Raw genomic sequence first — 12,911 nt, 5'->3', positions numbered from 1 at the left:
GTGCTTCTTTGACATATCAGCTTAGGGCTCTGTTTAATAACAACGTCTGCACATTATGTGCGAGGGAATTGATATAGTAATTCACAGAAGACTACCGCTTGTGTTTTCTGTAGCAAATGAAAAATCTTGAGGTGTTTTAATAAATGTGCCCACAACGTGCTTTTTAGTAGTTTTATCATAATTCATAAAAAATACATTTTAATTCTCATATTGTTTCCATCAAGACAGGCCCATAATCTTTATCGTGAAGTTCCTGAAGCAAAGTGTGCCATTGACCACATGTCAGCACAGAACACTCTGGCTTGTGACAGAGCCAGGGACCACTTTAATCAAGCACAAAGCAGTGCAATGAATTGTGAAAAAGATCAAGGAAACATTGCAGATCTCAGCAGGTGAGATGTAAGCAGTTTTTGTTCAATAGGGAACGCCTAGTCTGCAAATGATTAGTTTTTGGATTATCCTTTCAGAATATGTAACCATACACCTCTAGGTTTATGGATTAAAAAGGCATGACTATGTTTTACTCCACCACAGACAAGGGTTAACACAGACTCTGCCCTATGAAATTCAACTCTGTGTCATGTTAAGATTTAGGAGGTGAGCAAAAAGAACCAAAAGCAAATTGTTTTAATTACTACACAATTTTATTGATAAGAATTTAAGGTTGCCTTAAAAATATTGTTCTTGCTAATCTTGTCTTGTCCAAAAAAGTCCTAACAGTATTGTTACGAAGGCAACATTATAAATAAGATGTCTTTGTATTACCTATTTTTGTAATATGTTTCTTTTTAGTTCCATTCCACATGGATATTAGTTTTTGAAAACATGAATAAAAATGCTGCCAGATAATGCTTATTCTCTTTAGTTTGCATTCATGTTAATATCTCTTCAAAAGTACTGCCTTCATGCATCAATCTGGTAACGCATTTCAAAAGACACTTTACCTTGGTAAGGTGGACTAACTGATCATATAAATTCATATTTCTAGTCCTGTAAACAGGGAAATCATATTCATGTAAATCAATGGCATTTTATTCTTCTTCCAGGAATAACCTAGGTGTAGATCCCAGTAGCAATCTCCAGACAGCTCAGGAAACACTACAGAAAACAGAAACTATTCATATTGCTTTGGAATGCATTCGAAAAGGATCTATTCTCATGTGTTGTGGTAAGATATTTGATTTGACTATGAGTAATGACATAGAAATTTAACTTCAGCTCTTTATTCCTTCTTCCTGTGTAACTTAAAGTCACAATGCTAGTATAGCAGTTGACTACAATAACATTTATAGTATGTTAATTGAGTGTCCCGTTAATTGTAATCAACCGTTATATATAGACTTGCAGGATCTATTTGATGAGCTACAGTCCTATCTTCATTGTTAGTATTATCATTGTCATGCAATTAGAAATTACTTATTGTAATTATTTAACTTTATAGTATTGGAATTGAAAATGATTAAAGAATATTTTCTATATGTGTGGGTTAAGTTTTGCGTCAGTGGGTCTAACTGCTAGTCAATTATTCAATTACTGACAGACACTAAATGATATAAATTAAACCGGAATATCTCATGGACATATCCAATTGCCTTAGTTAATTTAATGTTTTTCCCTACTGCTTTTTCCAGGAACAGGCAGCACAGGGGAATTAAACCCTAACATTGGAGCACTGGACACAGAGCTTAATGAAGAACATAGCCTTGTAAGTAGACAGAAAATCTTCTGTCCTGTCTTGTCTATTTGCTAGATAGTAGCTAATTATTCCATACAATCCTCCTGTCAGGATGGCCACAAATGTAAAAAAAGCATGTATCAATCTATCATATTACACGGTACTCTATGTGCATATTTCAATCTATAGTGCTTCATATTATACTGTAAATACAGTCATGTGCTAATTCACAAAAGGTATTTGACTAGTGCTATCATGTGTTATTTCAAATTAACATGTCTATAGTTAAGGTATCAGAATTAGTTGGATTGATTAGCGAAGACAGATTTGAGATGAATTACAAACTGTCATGTAGAAAAGTGTTTTTTTTTTAATTACTACATTAACCGTAGTCTTATGATAGTGTTTTGGTGGATAAAAATGAAATGCGAAATACATTTCAGGATCCATACTTGAGTCTTTTTTTGTGGTCTCTTTAATCACACAATCTGAATGCTTTAGGGTATAGAAGAAATTGTGGGAGTGAATGACTGTTTCACCACTAACAGAATGAAAAACATCACACAGAAACTCCTGGTGCTGCAGACAGAGGTGAATATTTTCACAACAGCATGACTAAGTGGTTCTTTTTACAAAATCATACCCTATTAGCATAATACATTTATATATTATTACTGTGCAACCAGTTGCAATATTCCCAACTTTTTTCTTTTATGATCTGTTTCTACACCTATTTAATATTACATTTCAGCCATATACAGTACTTACTGTACTTGTTCTTTCAGTAGTCTTTTTGAAAGTTGTGCTCCACTCCACAGTAAACGGAGACTACTGACCAGATCAGTGGCAGTCCCTAGTTCTAACTACAATGTCAGCACAAGTATACATACTGTATACTGTTGTAGCAGAGAAATGTTTTTTCAAAGTAATGTCACAAATGAAAGACATTTATAATAACCTATCTTATAAAAGACAACTATTCTTTTAGAAGTTTGTGTACCTTACTAACATTATTTATTATAAACTGAAACCGCCAATAGCTTTATACTGTATTTCCCTAAATTCCATATTTTCTTTTAAGAGACCTATATTATTTGTCCAATAACTGTATCTCACCTGAGATCATATTAAGATGTCCCAATGTTTTACATTAACCATTTGTAATAGGCTAGATTTTGATTATGCCATATAATAGTTGGATAGATGGGGATTTCATTAATTTTACTTTCTGAATACTGTTATAACTGAAAGTTACGAACCTTTACCTAAATCTAACGTTTTCTGCTTTATACAGTTAAAACAGGTCAAAGAAGAGAACAAAAATCTAATTGAGAATTTTAACTCTGAACGAGTCCTGAGGAAAAAGTACTACAACATGGTGGAAGACATGAAAGGTAATAGTGAATGCTTTTGTTAATGGGACTGTTGTTGTATAAAGATTATGTGACTGGATAAAAGAATATAACATGAACTCTGCTGTATACATTTCCAGGTAAAATCAGAGTCTTCTGTCGCATAAGACCTTTGAGTAAATCGGAAATAGGACGTGGAAGTAGGATTGTTGTTGACTGTCCAGATGACTACACTGTGACCGTAGAAAGCTCCCGGGGTTTAAAAGAGTTCCAGTTTGATAAGGTATTCAACAGCAGCTGCACACAGGAGGACATTTTCGACGACACAAGCAGGTAATTTATACTGTATAAAACAGTGAGGTTACAAACAAGAGGAAGCTCATCTACCCCGTGTGGTAATTGTTCCATTTACTTGCATGCTCTTCCTTCTGGGGTGGGCACTATACCAGTAGGCTTATTATCATAATTTCAAGTAGGTACCCTGTAGCTGCATCAGCATGCGTAGGCCGCAAAGGAACAAGGAAAGGTCAATTTCATGCTGAAAAGAAAAGAGACATTTTGGCTGTAGATCCTTCTCCAGGTGTCTTCTGAAGTGTCTTCACTTGATTAAAATGTCTGGTAAATGAACACTACAAAGGAAAGTGGAAGACAAATTTTGTCGTTTATTTTACTCATACCCCAAGTGAGGGATATCAATGACCCTTGCCTGAAGTCCTCATACAGTAGATGTACTGTACTACTGAACATTTTTTCTGTGTATTACAGTACTGTATCTCCTTCTGTACCCCAGGGAAAGAGGAAACCTTCGGAGGGCCTTTATAGTTCTGGAGGCTTCCATTGCAGAGAGCAGAATGTAAACTTTATTCTTTTACTGTTAGGTTAATTCAGTCAGCAGTGGACGGCTACAATGTCTGCATTTTTGCTTATGGGCAGACAGGTTCTGGGAAGACTTTCACTTTGATAGGGGACAAAGAACTGAAAAACCCTGGTGTCATACCAAGAGCTTTTCAAAGAATGTTTCACATCATTGAGGAAAATAAAATGAAGTTTGATTTCAAGGTAACATGACGTTATTTGGCCATTGAGATTTTTCATATGCAAATCAGGGAGACAGCAGAAGTGGGAGAGAAGATTTAGTGAGTGTGGTTTATGGCTGAAAGGGAACCGCAGAAGTTCAGTTGCTGTAAACGTGTTTTAGGGGTAGAGTGAACAATTCATATTTATTTTCACACAAAAACTTCAATTTCACATGAAAAGGTTGTCTCACACCATTTCATATGTAGCAGTCCAAGCCACAGTAGAAAAGGTTAGTTACTATATGGTGTCATCATGGCTGGATAAGCTGGCCTAGGGATACACCATATTTAGTAAAGCAGATCAAGGTAAAGCCATGCATTCAAAGGGCATGTTTAGAAATGTAGTCTTCTGAGAAGTTGTTTCCAATCCAGACCATCTTGTGAACACAGACAAAAAATATTTGTGTCATTTAACAGGGAAACAAATTATGTATTAGTTATTACAGGGAAAACAAAAAAATAAAACTGATGCAAAGTCCAACACATTTTATATGCCTAAAACTTCCATAAAATGTAGAATCAAATTCTTCTTCTACTTGCCAGGTCTCAGTCTACATGCTGGAGTTGTATAACGAACGTCTGCTGGACCTCTTTGCAAATCCAAATGAGGCTTTCAACAGGAAGACTGAAATCAAGAAAGACAGAAAGGGACTTGTGTTTGTCCAGGGGGCAGAGACAAAAGAAGCTGCCAGTGCCGAAGAGCTTTTTGCACTCTTCGAACAAGGCTGTACAAACCGCCATATCGCAGACACAAGTATGTGCTTAATGAAACGTCAAAACAACCATGTTAAAGGCTTGTGATTAATCATTTTAGATAAAGTCAACACTAGTGCATGGTGAAGAAATCATTACTGACAATTAAGAAATTTGAATATAAAATATCTGTTAAGCATGGCATAACAAAAACAGAAGATGGATGATACTATCTTTAGTTTGAAGAGAACTAACATAGTATTTCAAATATGAAAATGATAAATATTTTAAATGTTATCTATCGCTGGGTATGGATATTGATGGATATCTAGAGGGGCTTTATTAGCGTTTGTCTTGTTGCTTGATATCACTTATTAAAACACAGGTTCTATAAGTAATGTGCATTATCATCTCTAAGTGCTGTACTGTATGTACAGTATGCACATTATTTCTCGTCTTGTCCCTGTCCCATTTACTTTAAATAAACTTACACCTATACTGCATGTATTACATTTTAACAGAAATGAATTCTGAAAGTTCCCGTTCTCACCTAATCATCGGGGTTACCGTTGAAAGCACAAACCGCACCAATGGGAGTGTCACTTATGGCAAACTCAGTCTGGTTGATTTAGCAGGAAGCGAGCGGGCTGCAAAGACTGGAGCCAAAGATGAACAGCTGAAGGTATGTTTGCTATCTATCAGAGAGAGCAAAGCAGATGAAAATGTTAAATATAACATTACTGTATATACAGTTTAAGCAGAGGAACATTGCTCATGATTTGCCACTATCTTATTCAGCCACTTTCATCAAGTCCTAAGCTAAGGTTACAAAACACTCATAAATAGACAGAAGAGGTTAGGATGGGGTAGCTGTGTCAACACATGACTTCCAAAGGAACTAGTAGAGATAAATGATATGGTGGAAACCAAAGGGAAAGAATGAAAAACATAATTTCAGCTGTGGAACTGCCTTCAGGTGTGTGAGGGAATGAGGAAAACTCATAAATACCACACATAAATATTTACCATTCTACAATCTAAGAAGCACAGCAGAAGATTGTACGGATTGACATTACTTTAGTGGGAGTATTAAGACAAAACATATACAGGAGAAGAAGGTTAAAGAAAAGGTTTTTATCTTTGCTAAAAAAAAAGTACAGACAAGAAATCCCTGTTTAAAATGAGAGAGCAAATCAAGAAACAGTAGACAAAAATGACAGTGCACAGCCGATGGCAACTTCATTTCTGGCCTCCTGCAGGAGGAAGAAGCCACTTATCAGGAACAACGGGAAACAGATGAACAGAACGTTTCTGGTCAGACAAAAGCAATACAAGCACTATAGTAGTGTAAATATGTGGGTGCTCTCTGAAAATTCTTTCTCTTGTTGTCTCCACAATGCGGAATCTGTTTCTAGACTGACTTATCTACTCATCATCATTCATCCTCAGCTTTGCCTATAAACTAATATAATGTAAACCGTACATTTGGAGTACTACTGCATTTCAAAGCTTTTTGGTAACAGGGGTGATATTCTGGCCTTTCTGCAGTTTTCAATAAAAAAAAAATTCATTTAGAACTTTCCTGATACCGATACGTGGAGTTCTAGGGGAGAAGCTGGGGGTGCTCCGCCCCTTCCTCTATCATTCAATTATCTCTTCCCTATTTAAACCCTAACCACACTTACGCGCACGTCTAAAGTTTTGAATTAAAGTCTTTTGAGTTCTGAGCGTTAGACCTATAATAGCTCACGTCTAATTACCTACCAAACTCAGACCGCCTTTCTCTCCTCCAGCACCTCGAAGATTCTCCACACTGTTCACTTTCTGCTGTTTCGCCGTCTCAGCCTCCTGGTTTTCAACCTAATCCACCTGTCTCCCACGTCGCCGATGTTTCTGCTTCTACACTCCAGCCTCCCGCATTATGCTGCCGCACTACCGCGGTTACCCCAACCCGTCTTTTTTATAAAGACTAGCCTCTTTCAAAGCTCCTCAAATCACTATTCGACAGATGTATTTATATTCCACCTCACTCTCAGTCTACTTTTATGCAATTCCGTCTCAGCTGAAACAGTTCTCCCTCCTTCTATCTCCACTGCAGTATCTTCAGTTCCACCTTCTGCAAAACAGACAGCTCCTCCTCCTTCTTTCGGCTCCCCAGGTCCGTCTTCTCCTCCTGCACAGCCACCGAGCTCTCTAGTGGATACCCCTTCTCTTCAGGTTTCCCTGCACGTTTCTCAAATTCTCTGATCCTTTCCTAGCTCTGTAGCCGACATCAACTCCAGTCTGCTCAAGCTTGAGTAATCCCTCCATTCAGCTCCGCCCGCTGCTTCAGCCCCACCTGTCTTCAGTCTCCCTCTACCCGTCAAGGTGTCAGATTTCACCCTCAGTAAAGCTATTGCCCCAGGCTCTCAGTTTCACTCCATCCTCATATTCCCGCTCCTTATTTGCGCCACCAGATTCTCGAAGGTAAAGATGTCAATCTTGTTTCTCTCCTCCTAGCTAGCTCGGAGATTATTGATCATCGAGTAGTGGATTTCGGCGATCTTTAAAATTTCTTTAAAATCCCGGGACCTATATCTTCTCAGACGTTTGACCCTCGGCGAATTTATTCTGTCATTTGTTCTGTCTACCGCCTTAGGCGCCCCAGGAGCTGGACCACTATATGTATTATATCGCTGATCTTTCTGTTCGTTATGGCGGTTCTTTATTTTATGAATACCACAAATCTTTTTCAGCTAAAGCTGCAGCTACTTTCGCTGCAGATAATCATATTGTTGACTGGTACTCTCCTGATAGTGACCTTTTTCACAGAATTTTTAGTGGCCTCTGAGCCCATGCCTGTAGGATTTGTGCTTCTATTGCTCATTCTACCTCGTTCTGTCCTAGAGCTGCAGCCTCTGCCTCTTCTCCCACCCCCCACCCTTCCTTTCCCCCTTCTATTCATTCAATCCTCTGTTTCGTTCCTCATCTTTGGACAAATACGCACGTCCAATTAAATTTTTTAGGTCTAAAAAGATTTGCGATAATTTTAACCATTCTTCTTGTTCAGCTGAGGTATGCCCCTATCTGCACATTTGTAATTTCTGTGGTGATGCCCACTCTAGACTCATCTGTCCCATTGCTCCAAATTGTCTACCTACCCTCTTACAAGTTCATACACCCATCTGTATTCCTGCCCCGGTACGCGCCCTTCAGAATCATCCAGACCCCTCTAGATGGCCTCCAAAACGGATTTTCTACTGGCCTGTCTTCAATTCTAGCTTCATCCTATTCTTGTCCCAACCTTTGTTCCGCAACTGCTGAACCTAAGATGGTCACTGCCTTGATTCAAGCTGAGCTCCAAAAAGGTTTTCTCATTGGCACCTTCCTTGAGTCTCCTTTTTCAACCCTATTGGCATTGCTACTCCTTTTCACTGACCTTTCTGCCCCAGAAAGGGACAGCAGTGTTAATTCTCTCATCCCACATCACCTGTTTTCTCTTCATTATATTACTATCCATCCATTGCATCAAATTAGCTGGCCGTGGTGCCTGGCTAGCCAAAGCGGATATTTCGGATGCTTTCAAGCTCATGCCTATCCACCTATCTCTTCGTCATCTTTTTGGTATACAATGGGACAATAGGTACTATTTTGCTACTCAGCTCACCTTTGGTTGGTCCAGTAGCCCTAAGATCTTCGACACGCTCTCTGCTGGATTTTGCTTAACACCTACCAATGACCTTTTCTCCTTCACCTCCTCAATGATATTCTCTTCATCTCTCCGCCAGCTGACCCTCCTGCACTCGCTTTAACTAATATCTCCACTCTGTTTTCTTTCCTCGGTGTTCCCTTGTCTCCTCAGAAATCTATAGGTCCTCTTACGACTCTGGAATTCTTGGGCATCACTTTTGACCCTGTTAAATTTGATGCTTGCCTTCCTCCTGACAAGCTGTCTCATATTTGTTCCCTCATCTCTCATTTTCAGATTTCGAATTCTATTACTAAACGCAACTTGCTATCCTTGTTGGGGCATTTAAATTATGCTATCAGTATTATACCTCAAGTCTCTCAACGCACACGTCACTATATCAGTCGACACTCGGATGGATATCAGAATGTGGAGTGTTTTACTTCGAAACTGGAATGGCCTCTCTGTGTTTTAGAATGATTGGTGTTCTGCTCCACATGATTCGTCTCCCTTCACTGAATCCTCCGCTGTCAGATTTGCAGGTATATTTGAGGCTCAATGGTTTTGTAGTTTCTGGCCCTCTCAAATCCAGAAGCTCTCCCCACGTGTATGAGCCCTTCTGGAACTCTATGCTAATGTTTCTGCTGCCCACATCTGGGGACACCAGTGGGTCAGAAAATCAATTCACATTTCATTGTGATAACAAATCCACCATTTTAATCAATAAAGGAAGATTCTATTCCCTCCTAATTTCAAGCCTCCTCCGCCGTCTCACCTGGATTTCTGTTACCCATAACTTCCTTGTCAGAGCTGAACACCTCCCTGGACCTTCTAAGGTCGCAGCGGACACCCTTTCTTATTTACAGATACTCAAGTTCCTCAACCTGATGCCCAATGCAGCTCCTTCTCCTCTTCAAGTTCCGGACTTTCACAATCTTCTATTCGACTATAATCAATTCTCACCACCCAGCTCCAATCGACATGTTCCTACTGTTAATGCACTGAGCCATTCATCCTCCTCTGTAGTTGACCTTTATATCCACACCACTCCCTCAGACATTTCAGCTACTCACTTATCCATTGCTAGTATGCCCGGGGTGGGGGTGTCTGTTCCGCCGTGGCCACCAGAGGTTTTCCCCTGAATTGGAACAAAGGTTTTTTTTCCTCTCTACTGTGCAGTCGTAGAGTGTGTTCATGTGTTCATTGCACCTAGGATTTTTGTGAAATTTAATATATAAATGAACTCAAGTCAACATGGCAATGCAAGTAACATGGAATGTCTTCACTACTACTAAGACATAGCTCATTATCCAATCTCTCAGTGGTTTTGTATATCCTTAATATTATTTTGATGAAATAGTTGATCTTGTTGTCTTGATGAAATAGTTGATTAAATAGTGATATTCTGTATGACAAAAAAAATCCAATAGTGATATTCTGTATGACAAAAAACATCCAAAGAGACTAAAAGGGTGGTGGAGTGTTTTATTCACCAAGTAAGTTGTTTTGCCCCAGGTATGATGAAAGACAGTATGTGGAGATGTTGTGGTGAACGTTATGGTGACTGTTGCTTAGTTCAAGCCAGCCCATGAGGTGAAGGAATCTCCTTTCACATTAAAAATATTTAGCTCAGCAATACATTGATACCATCCCTGAGCCAATCATTTTTCCATCCCAGCAATCATATCCTGAAGTGTCAATTTTTCCAGCAGGACAGTGAGTCTCTTCACACTGGTAGGATTACAATGGTATGGCAACAAGAAAACAGATCTTGCTGTGTCCAGCTTTTTCTTAAGACCTGACCCAACAGAACCAATGTGGGACAAATTTGATAATGCAGCTTAAAGGGGACACATTGAGTTGCGGAACATTCCACAGCAGTTCTGTCCAGAGTTTAATCACATACTTCAACAGTGGCAGGATTGTGTTAATATTCAGGGGGATCATATCTGATGCTTACTGGCATTTGTATTGCTTTACACTGTAAACACAATATTTTCACACTGTAAATGTATCATATTTTGATCTGTAATTTTGTTTAGGCCTTCTTATTTTTTTTATTTTTAAATATTTAATTACATTTATTAGAGGTCAGTGTTGCATTGATATTGTACAACTTTAATTTAAGAAGCATTTAATTAAATGTGTATTAAGTTTACTAATATGGATAGGAGACTTAATTCAGAAATTTCAAAACTCACCTGAACACTGGTGAGTGTTTCTCTTCACTCAAAGGAAGACTACTTACTATTTTCTATGTTTCTATTTTCTGAGAATTACAGGAGGCCAATTCCATCAACAAGTCTTTGAGTGCTTTGAGTGACGTTATATTTGCCCTTTCAACTGAGCAATGCTTTATACCTTACCGCAACAACAAACTGACTCAAGTCATGCAGGACTCATTGGGAGGAAATGCCAAAACACTTATGTTTGTGAACATATCTCCCTCTGACTACAATGTTGAAGAAACCCTAACGTCACTGATGTATGTATTGTTCACCATGTTTTTTTTATTTTACTGCCTACTTGTATATAATGTTATTTCAGAGTCTCCTTTTCAAAGAGAATAAAAAATGACCAGCTTTGAAGGGCTGCTATGTGGATGAATTATCTGAGTCTTTTAGCAAGAACTTGCATTTGTTTAAGACACAGACTTAATCTCTCAAATATTTTAGACCGAACAAAATCTATTTTAATATAATATACACTGTAGGTTTTTCATAATAAATTAAAAACTAGATTTCAGAATTTCACTCACCATGTGACAGTGACACAAAATAAACTAGGATATTGGCAAAATAACATAAATTGGTAACTTGATCCAAACTCACACAACCTTTAGGGTAAAGAAGTACTTTCTGTTCTCAGGTTTAAATACTCTTCCTCTCCGATTCCATTGACACTTTCAGATGAATACTGTTATTATGCAGTAAGAATATTGTCTGTTATAAGAGAATTGTAGATAAATGAAATATGTCTACGTATTTTCTTAAAGATTTATTTTTTTTCAGCTATGCCACACGAGTTAAAGCAATAACTAATAATGTGCAGAAAAATTCTGAAAGTAAAGAGATAGCTCATCTGAAAGAGGTAAGATGGAAAAAAATACAATTCTATGCATGCCCTAAGAGGGTTTTGTGTTTTTTGAGGAATTCATCAGGTTTTCAAGGAATTCATTGTGAATGCCCAATTTTGTTGGAGTGCAGTGTTTTCTGATTGGAATTAGAGCAGAATGCATTCCTGAGATAATTAAAGTCTTAAAATAATTTCCTTAATATTAAATTTATTTTTTCACTCACTGAAATAGTGGCAGATTTCAAATAACTTAAACATTTATAACGATCTAAGAGTGGCAATTAATTCAAATGCAAGAACTGAAATTAATTCAAATGTATAATTATAAGATTATTTCAGTTTACCATTCAATTAGGTAATTGATAGCTAAACTGGACCAGAAAATAGGAAAGTGTTGGGGTTCTGAAAACCAGGTTTACAAGGTTCATTCTTAGGAAGAAAAGATTACAAGTTTTCAAGACAAGAAAGTTTATATCTTAGAGAAGATACTTTCTCAAAATAAAAACTCGTGTAAACTAATCTCAAACCATTATTTTGAAGAAACACTTGAAAATTAACTGAAATATTGTAGAAGAGTGGCAAACCCCTTGTCAAGAAAATCATTCTGTTTAAATTATATTTATACCATTCTTATACAAACTATGGAACTAGTGTTTAATTGTATGAATTTATTGTGCTTTCCTTCTATTACAGATGATTTTAAAATTAAAATCAGGACAGTCTGTGGAAGAGGTTTAACACCAGACTGCTTCTTGGAATACAAACCAGCTTTTTTTCTCTTAAGAAGAACATGAGATCCACAGCCTTTCAAAATGATAAAAGAATAAATAAAGCAGTGTATGTAGTAAAAAGCAGTATTTTCATAAGAACTTCAATCCTTTTGTGTGTAACCTAACAGCTTTGTCAAGGCTGAAAGGTATTATGTCATGTAAGGTTTAGGTTTTGCCATTTACAGTATTCTGAAATGCACAGGAGAAAAGGCTGGGACCTAACAGAGTTGGACATAAAGCCAATATCTTTGATTAATCGTTCACTTCCTTTTTTGTTAGTCATAATCAAATGTGGATGTTTAAATATTTGAAAAAATGATAGAATTGCAAGGTTCTTTGCATATATCAAACTATTGTCTCACTGACTGGCTCACCATGACCTGTTATTGGACTACAAGTAAGTAATTATTAAAAATAAATGGGATAGAACATATTTTAAGGTTTGAATTCCTTAATCCCTGGCATACTGTCTGCCAAACCTGCAATTACTCGCCAAAACCACATAACATTTTCCAATACCGAGAGCTTGAAATTTCAGAAGGGTGGATCAGGCAGTCCCCTTGCTTAATCCACAACTTATTTATCTCAATGGTTTTTAAAACA

At 37.5% G+C, this 12,911-nt stretch overlaps 1 protein-coding gene across 1 annotated transcript in view; it reads left to right on the top strand.

The window, feature by feature from the left end:
- kifl (kinesin family-like) overlaps positions 1–12,911 on the top strand; it is a 19,947-nt gene extending 7,036 nt beyond the window's left edge. The window contains exons 8-19 of the mRNA XM_088630813.1: positions 229–392; positions 1,047–1,168; positions 1,632–1,705; positions 2,177–2,266; positions 2,970–3,069; positions 3,168–3,360; positions 3,906–4,086; positions 4,647–4,857; positions 5,318–5,478; positions 10,746–10,948; positions 11,475–11,553; positions 12,232–12,911. Coding sequence (XP_088486939.1) covers positions 229–392; positions 1,047–1,168; positions 1,632–1,705; positions 2,177–2,266; positions 2,970–3,069; positions 3,168–3,360; positions 3,906–4,086; positions 4,647–4,857; positions 5,318–5,478; positions 10,746–10,948; positions 11,475–11,553; positions 12,232–12,276 — 1,623 coding nt within the window. The 3' untranslated portion in view covers positions 12,277–12,911. The remainder of the gene's footprint in view (positions 1–228; positions 393–1,046; positions 1,169–1,631; positions 1,706–2,176; positions 2,267–2,969; positions 3,070–3,167; positions 3,361–3,905; positions 4,087–4,646; positions 4,858–5,317; positions 5,479–10,745; positions 10,949–11,474; positions 11,554–12,231) is intronic.

This window comes from Lepisosteus platostomus, chromosome 4 (genome assembly GCF_059453375.1).
Source record: "Lepisosteus platostomus isolate fLepPlt1 chromosome 4, fLepPlt1.hap1, whole genome shotgun sequence".
Taxonomy (NCBI): domain Eukaryota; kingdom Metazoa; phylum Chordata; class Actinopteri; order Semionotiformes; family Lepisosteidae; genus Lepisosteus; species Lepisosteus platostomus.
This window is presented reverse-complemented; position numbering and strand designations above follow the sequence as displayed.